The 8,812-nt window shown below is 38.6% G+C and overlaps 1 protein-coding gene across 10 annotated transcripts; it reads left to right on the top strand.

Moving 5' to 3' along the window:
* Positions 1-918: 918 nt before the first annotated feature.
* Positions 919-6,718, top strand: gal3st1a (galactose-3-O-sulfotransferase 1a). 10 transcript variants are annotated; one of them, XM_077521048.1, is made up of 3 exons: positions 919-1,250; positions 2,951-3,082; positions 5,266-6,718. In XM_077521048.1, the coding sequence occupies exons 2-3, from the start codon at positions 2,955-2,957 to the stop codon at positions 6,413-6,415; spliced, it is 1,278 nt and encodes a 425-aa protein (XP_077377174.1). In that variant the 5' UTR covers positions 919-1,250; positions 2,951-2,954; the 3' UTR covers positions 6,416-6,718. The 10 variants fall into 10 exon arrangements, with proteins under 10 accessions (XP_077377174.1, XP_077377171.1, XP_077377172.1 ...); XM_077521045.1 differs by having other exon boundaries at positions 921-1,250; positions 2,931-3,082; XM_077521046.1 differs by lacking the exon at positions 919-1,250 and adding an exon at positions 2,330-2,433 and having other exon boundaries at positions 2,931-3,082.
* Positions 6,719-8,812: the final 2,094 nt, after the last annotated feature.

Genomic DNA, 8,812 nt, shown 5'->3' with positions numbered 1-8,812 from the left:
TCTTCACAACATAAAAACAGTAAGATGCAGTTGAGATTGGTTGATGTTGAAATGAATGACTTTTTCCTTTCAAAAATACATATGTAAGGTGTATTTTTTTACAGCTGTATTATATTTATGAACTTTTTTTTTTTAAGGATATTTAACTTATTTAGCCCATTATAACAATAAAAAGTTAATATTTTGTCTAAAATTAATTTAATACTTTATTTATTTTTCACGTACAATTAGAACCTTTAAAAACATTTTACAACTTGCTGTCGACTGAAAATTACATCACAAGGGCTCAGCTAACCAATCACAGTTCACCTGTTTTCTAGGTTTGGTCATGTGACATTCACAAGCTGAGCTGTGATTGGTTACCTGAGCCCTTGTGTTGTCATTTTCAGTCGACAGCAAGTTGCAAAATGTGTTTTTAAAGATGCTAATTGAACATGAAAAATAAAGACGGTATTATAGGCAAAATATTCATGTTTGACTGCCAAAAATGGCTAAATAAGTAAAATATCCCTTTAAGTCATTTTGCATTTCCAAAGTTAGGGAAACATGTTTTAATAGCAACAGTAAGCATGAGCCAATGCTAGCAAATTAAGCAATTTCTTATTTTTTATTTTTTTATTTTTATTTTTTGTTGACAAACTGTTTTGTGTGCACAATTAAAGTTGTATTGAACCCCCAATACATTCCACATGTAGCATGTATAGAAGGCATGTCAAAGAACTCAAAGTCTTGATTGAGTGGTACAATTTGCGCCTTTGTTGTTCTTTTTATGCTGATTTCCACCCCTCCTATCAGCTTGCAGCTCAGACTCCAGTGTGTGCACTCAATGGCCTTCTGTGTGGAGACACAGAATAGCGACTATGCAAGCCTCTCCTCCCTCGCTCCATCACTCCCCTCCCCCTCTCTCACAAGTGCTTGTCCCCTGACGGTGACCCTGATGTCGCAGGGACACAAGCCTCCCCGCAGTGCTTCATTCAGCAGAATGGATCTCAGATTAGAAAGTTAAGAGGGGGGAGGTGGCCCGAGGCATCAGGTGTGCCTGCAGCGGCGCCGTGAAACTGGAGATCGGTCAGATCTGTTAACTGTGGACATGTGATGAGTTTGAGCACGCACGGAACTTTGGCCGCCTCTCGTCTCAAGATCAGATGCGAGAAACACCGCAGGAGCTCGGTCAACTTGTTTGAGTCAAGTTGAATACGAAGGATGATGGACAAGCGTCGCGACCTTCCAGGTTGGATTTATAAATGAAGGTAAGAAACCACAAGCATTTATGTTGTTGATTTCCCTAAATGAGCTTATTTTGTCATTTCCGTAGCTGCCAATGTGCATTACATGGACATGTTTAGTAGTGTACATGACAACAGTCTTGTATTTAAATTTATAGTTATTTGCATTTTATTCACAAGCCCCAATATTTTTTTTCTACATCAAATCAATACAAAACGCTATCAACAACACAACAATAATTCATTCAATTATGAATGTAAGTTACATGAGGCGGAGAGGTGCAGTAATCTAAAACCACACATTCCATAACATCATTACTAGTAGTCATTAACCTAATCTGGACTGAAAATATTAATAAAATAAAAATAATTCTAAACACTACTGTTTGTTTTCATTAATTATTTAGCTGTGATTTTTTTAAAGGCCTCTAGAGCTATCTTAAATATTTATGTGCATTTCAGTTATTAAAATCAACCAAATGATATACTATAAATATGCAAAAGTTGGTAATAGTGTGAGGTCTTACCATAGTAACTAACAAATAAAGGAACTATCAACAAAGGCTAAATTCCAGAAGAAATCCATTACAATTTAATAGTGTCCTATTTTATAACTACTAATTGTTACCAGGCCACGGTGTTAAATGACAAAGCGAAGGCACATGATGTCTTTGGTATGCTGATGGTATCACATAGTGCCAAACACGTTTTACATAACTAGCACTGCAAACAATGCTGATACGCAATAACTTCATGCTAGCTTTTGCTGACACGGCAATGTGGCTCAAGTATTTAGCATGTAATCTGGCTTCCTCTCAAGTCCCAAAAAGATGTTTCTTAAAAGTTATGTGAAGACTATAAATTGCCCTTAGGTATGGAAAATTAATGCTGAGCCAGCAGGTGATGAACATAACGTGTGTAACATTTTGCCAATGATGACTTGTTCATCTTTTGGGACAGCTTTGAAACAAGACTAATCATTATGTGTTGCCATATCCACCTGACTACCAGCGATTCAAATTTGTCCTCTGTAGTGGACCTTGAAAACTCAATATCTCCCACCCAGGGCATACGATTGAATTAACTCATTTTGTGCTCTATAGGGGACATTCGGAACTTTCCAATGATGACAAATGCGTAGGGCTTTGATGCATCATAAAAGAAAATTGCTTCCCTCAGTGCAAGCACTTTTTAGGGAAGGAGAAATGTAAGTGTATAACACTTTTTATTGAACAAATTTAGGTAAATGTTGTTAGCATGTTTTCTATAAGACTATTAAGAACACAAAGTATTGTTTGACTTACGGTATTTTAACTGTATTTGAGCCTAGCATTTAAGTTTTAAAAAATGTCCTCTGTAGTAGACACATCAAAGCTTAAAAATAAAAACGGTTTTGTTTTGTTTTTCCCAAAAATAAATTATTTTGCAGTATTAGTTACTTCACAAAGATCAGGGAATACTGAACATTATTGGACAATATTTATTTTCCTGGTAGTCAGGAGAATATAGATCATCAGGGAAGTATTTACAACACTTCCACATTTTGTTATGAAGCGCTGTGAATAATTCTTTTGTATGCTGAATGACATTATGTGAATGAAATATTTATGAGATTGATTTATAATTCAACATCAAGTACTTTAATGTGGACACTTTCCTTTTCCAGCTAACTCATTCTACATGCATACCTTGTTAATTTTTCAGGTAACCTTTTGAATTTGCAGGCCCATGGCAGGAAAACACGGGAGGCGTTGGAGGTCCACGTGCAAACGTGTGGTCCTGGGTGTCCTGCTGACCAGCAGCATCATCCTCCTTTACTGCCTGTCCATGACCCAAGTGCCCCTGAGCATGCCTGAGTATAGCGCAACACACGCATGTGCATGTATACAGTCATTCAAGTCAACGCATAATTTTTTTTAATTTTCTTCTTTTTTTTTATTTTTTATAATATGTTCTCTGTAGTCCCACTCATCTAAACACGGGATTCGGATTAATATTGCATTTGTGGAATAGGAATTAAGCAGCAAAATCCACCTGTTTTTATCCATCCCAGGGGGCGGCCATTTTGCCACTTGCTGTGCTTGAAGGGTCAGTTTGGGGAGTGGGGGGGGGGGGGGGGTGAAAAGAGCCAATACGAAATGCAATGCAGTTAGACCACGGTGCACTACAACCACAATAATAAACATATTGAGTGTTCTTATCTTTGTAATTGCAGAATTTCCATTACAGATTTTGTTACGCATCTCATTAGATCCCTGGGCCACATACAGAAAATTGAAGAATGTAAGGCCACTTTGCTAAAAGCCATCAAATAACTGTGTATATTTATTTTTTTTATTTTAGCCATTTAAAAAAACAACAAAAAAAAGTTATTTTTAACTTTCTGTTAAAGGTGATAAGGCAATCCATTTTGGATTTATCGTGGTTTTGCGGTGGCCCCCTGCCCTGATCAAAACTTCCCAATCTTTAACCATATTTAAATTAATGTGTACTTGAGGTTCTTAATAAATGATTAATGCCGTATGTTCACATATCAGACCTTGACAGCGACAGCAGAAAGTGGTGGAAAACATTTTATATCGTGAAACTGAAATATCTTTATTCCTAAGACACTGTAAAGTGAAATGTTACAATTTTAATGCATTGTTTCCTTCCATATCTACAAATAAGTCAAATTTATTATTAGTAGCAGATATTGTTATTATTGACATATTATAGACAATATTATTAGTAGTATTAGAGGCCCCGTCAAAAGTTTATATATATATATATATATATATATATATATGGCCATAAATAGCCCCCAGGCCAGAGCTTGGAAATATTTGGGTTATACTGTAGATATAAAATGGACCTGAACTTGATTTGGTTTTATAAATTATTTTGGCTATGCTTAAGATTAACTGTTGAAGATACAGTTTTGGTGCAAAGTAAAAGTAAGGAAATAACGTTATTATTATTATTATTAGTTATTATTATTACATATAATTAGTATTATTAGGCATAATAACTTTTTAATAATAATTATCATTAGGCATAACATTTTCTTAATAATAATAATAATAATAATAATAATGGTCAAAAAGTGCTAAATAATTCTAATGTAATAATAATAATAATAATAATAATAATAATTACTATTTGGCACAATAACTTTTTAATGATGATAACTATTTGGCATAATGACTTTTTAATGATGATATTTCCTCAGAATTATTTAGCGCTTTTTGAATTATTTTCTGCCTTATTATTAATATAGAATAATAATATAAAATAGACCTTAACTTGATATGGCTTTATAAATTATTGTTTTGGCTATGCTTAAGATTAACTGTTCAAGATACAGTTTTGGTGCAAAATAAAAGTAATGAAATAAGTTGCTATTATTATTATCATTATAATTATGTATAGTAATATGAATTATTTAGCGCTTTTTGAGTTATTATACATAATTATTATTAATATAAAATAATATAAACTAGACAAACTTGATTTGGTTTTATAAATTGCTATGCTTAAGATAACTGTTCGAGATACAGTTTTGGTGCAAAGTAAAAGCAATGAAATAACTTATTATTGTTGTTATATTATTATTATTATTATTATTATTATTATTATCATCATCATTATTAGTTATAATAATAATTATTAAAAAGTTATTATTATGCCTAATAATAATAATAAATTATTATTACACAAAGCAAAATTATTATTATTATTATTAGGCATAAAAACTTTTTAAATAACGGTAAAAAAGTGCTAAATAATTCTGATGTATTATTATGCATAATAATAATACTATGCATAATATAATAAATAATAATAATAATAATAATAATAGGCATAATAACTTTTTAATAATAATGCATCAGAATTATTTAGCGCTTTTTGAATTATTATGACGCATAATAAGAATAATTATTATTAGGCATAACTTATTATTATTATTGATAATAATGCTGCATCATAATTATTTGGCACCTTTTGACCATGTTTGTTTTTCAGGATGTTTCACAACGTGTATGTTTGATTATTGCAGAATTCCAGTACCTTACTCCTGCGCCCACCACCCATCCCAGCTGCCCAGCAGACGAAGCAGCAACAGCTCCCCTGAAAGCGCAGGTGTGACATGCACCCCCAAAGTGGACATCATGTTCATGAAGAACCACAAGGCGGCAAGCAGCACCTTCCTCAACATCCTTTTCCGCTTTGGAGAGAAACACCAGCTGAAGTTTGCTTTTCCCGACAGCAGGAACGACTTCTTCTATCCCGCCTTTTTTCAGCGCTCCCACGTCAAAGACTACAAACCCGGAATGTGCTTCAACATCGTCTGCAATCACATGCGTTTCAACGCCGCCGAAGTGGCCAAGCTACTTCCGCTCGATACGGCCTACGTCACCATCCTCCGAGACCCCGCAGAACTCTTTGAGTCCTCCTTCCACTACTTTGGCCGCCTGGTGCCGTTCACCTGGAAGATAGCAGGAGATGACAAGATGGCCGAGTTCCTTCATAACCCCCACTACTACTTTGACCCGGAGGGTTTTAACGCATTCTACCTCAAGAACCTGCTGTTCTTTGACTTGGGACAGGACAACACCCTCGAGCTGGACGATCCGCGGGTTGACGAGGGAATCAAATCCATCACCGAGCGTTTTCAGCTCTTCATGTTGGCGGAACATTTTGAGGAATCGCTCATCCTGCTCAAGGACACCCTCTGTTGGGACGTGGACGACCTCCTCTTCTTCAAACTCAACGCCCGCAAGGTTTCGACCGTATCCAAGCTGACGCCCTACCTGAGGGCCAGGGCACTTGAATGGAACGCTCTCGACTGGAAACTGTACCAGCACGTGAACCGCACCTTCTGGAGGAAAGTGGAGGCTTACGGACTGCGGCGCATGGCGGAGGACGTGGCGGAGCTGAAAAGGAGGAACGCGGAGATGGCGGCCACCTGCATCGAGGGGGGACATGCCGTCGATGCCGGCAGCATCCAGGAGAGCGTCATGCAGCCTTGGCAGCCAATCGGGCAGAAATCCATCATGGGATACAATCTGAAGAAGAACATCGACAAGGTTCACGGCCAGCTGTGCCGCAAGATGTTGATGCCGGAAATTCACTACTTGAGTGAATTGGGGGTCAACCTGTGGATCACCAAGCTGTGGGGTCGCATTAAAAACATCATTAACTGGTGACTAATTATGAGCAAGTGTGTGTAATGCGGCGTAAGGGTAAATAAAAGCGACTGATGGAGAGATAAGGGATTTAGATTTATGTGACATTTCAATCATCTCCACTTATTCTAATGGGTGCTTGAGAGAAATATTTCACAATCTGTAAGTACCGAACTGAATTATATTATGTTTATTGAAGTAGTAAAATATTTATACACATTATACTGTATAAGCAATAGAATTATGTAGCTTACTATTGATATTTTCCATCTCTGCCAACTTGTGTTCATAGACAAACTAATAAAATTATTACACAATCTTTAATCAGTTGTTTTTTTAAGCAATTTCCTATGATGACATAAAAACCATGAATTCAGAAAAAGAGTAGAAAGCAAAAAGTTTCACTTCCTACGGCTTTCAGACTGTGAATTATGTCATTTCTTCTAAAAGAGCCTTAATAAAATAAAATAAAAATAAAAAATACAATACTTTACTGTGTTCCCCCACCCCTCCAAGTTCAATAACATGCCAGAGTTATCTGACTGCATGCGAGGATTGTCGGAAGCCGGATATTTCCGAGTTGGTTTTTCCCAGTTCCGACCATAAAGCGTTCGAGGCGAAAGTAAACAACTAAAATGGTGGATAGTGGTAAATGGTTGATCCCATACAGTTCAGTAGTTCACTTCACCGTATAATTTAATGCAGAGAGATATGGCATGCGGTCACGTACGTTGTGTTATGTGAAGTTATGCCAAATATTTATGAATGAAGAAAACTATCTAGTTTTATATTCGAGTAAATTGTCTTTTACCATTCTCGGTCTGTTTCCATTTCCAAAGCGGTCGCCATTGTAGAGTGACACCACTTGTAGACCATCAGTGAAGTCAGGTTGGGGTTTTTTTCGGGGTCGACTTCTCAGGTGGAATTTCCGAGTTCAAGGGGGTGTTCCCGTACACACTTCCTGGTTTGAACTCGGGAAAAGTCCGACTTCCGACTATCCTCGAATGCAGCATTTGTTCTGTCATGTTTTCCTTGTGTTCCTTTTGTCTATGCCCATCTCATTACGTTATTGTGTCCACATGTGCAACTCAGTCCCTTGTTTGGAACAATCAGCTCCCTCAGCCATGTGTGTCTTTTCCATCCATCCATCCATCCATTTACTACCGCTTATCCGAGGTCGGGTCGCGGGGTCAGCAGCTTTAGGAGGGAAACCCAGACCTCCCTCTCCCCAGCCACTTCAACCAGCTCCGCCGGCAGGATCCCAAGGCGTTCCCAGGCCAGCCGAGAGACATAGTCTCTCCAGCGTGTCCTGGGTCGACCCCGGGGCCTCCCGCCGGTGGGATATGCCCGGAACACCTCCCCAGGGAGGTGTCCAGGAGGCATCCGAACCAGATGCCCGAGCCACCTCAGCTGGCTCCTCTCAACGCGGAGGAGCAGCGGCTCGACTCTGAGTCCCTCCCGGATGACCGAGCTTCTCACCCTATCTCTAAGGGAGAGCCCGGACACCCTGCGGAGGAAACTCATTTCGGCTGCTTGTATCCGGGATCTCGTTCTTTCGGTCACGACCCACAGCTCGTGACCATAGGTGAGGGTTGGAACGTAGATCGACCGGTAAATCGAGAGCTTCGCCTTTTGGCTCAGCTCTTTCTTCATCACGACGGACCGATACAGAGTCCGCATCACTGCAGACGCTGCACCGATCCGCCTGTCGATCTCCCGCTCCATCCTACCCTCACTCGTGAACAAGACCCCAAGATACTTAAACTCCTCCACTTGGGGCAGGATCTCATCTCCGACCCGGAGATGACACGCCACGCTTTTCAGACTGAGGACCATGGTCTCGGATTTAGAGGTGCTGATCTTCATCCCAACCGCTTCACACTCGGCTGCGAACCTCTCCAGTGAGAGTTGGAGATCCCAGCTTGATGAAGCCAACAGCACCACATCATCTGCAAAAAGCAGAGATGCAATACTGAGTCCACCAAACCGGAACCCCTCAACGCCTCGGCTGCGCCTAGAAATTCTGTCCATAAAAATTATGAACAGAATCGGTGTCTTTTCCAGGTGTTTCTTATTGCCTCGTCAGTAAATACAAGTCCTGTAAATACAAATCTGGGTTTCTTTCTATCCTCGTCCAAGTAATTGTTTTTCACAGTTATGAACCTTGTTATTTTGGATGTCTGTTGATTTAGTTTTTTTTTTTTTTTTTTTTTTTTTTAAATCAATCCAGCTACCTTGTTTGCCTCTTGTTCTTTTGAAATAAACGTTTTTTTTTCTTCTTGAGTGCACACCTGCCTCATCTCCCTGTTATTGTGTCCTCAAACCAAACCTTAAAACAGTGATGTCAAATCAGCATTATATAGATCTTTTTTACCCCTTTGCTTACTATTGAATATTGTTCAATCCATTTCCCATCCG

Source organism: Festucalex cinctus, chromosome 5 (genome assembly GCF_051991245.1).
Source record: "Festucalex cinctus isolate MCC-2025b chromosome 5, RoL_Fcin_1.0, whole genome shotgun sequence".
Lineage (NCBI taxonomy): Eukaryota > Metazoa > Chordata > Actinopteri > Syngnathiformes > Syngnathidae > Festucalex > Festucalex cinctus.
This window is presented reverse-complemented; position numbering and strand designations above follow the sequence as displayed.

What these genes read in the sequence shown, in the direction of transcription:
- gal3st1a (XM_077521048.1), top strand. Translation starts at nt 2,955, where the DNA reads ATGGCAGGAAAACACGGGAGGCGTTGGAGGTCCACGTGCAAACGTGTG. An exon ending in GTGCCCCTGAGCATGCCTGA is followed by an intron (nt 3,083 to 5,265) that starts GTATAGCGCAAC and finishes TGATTATTGCAG; the next exon opens with AATTCCAGTACCTTACTCCT.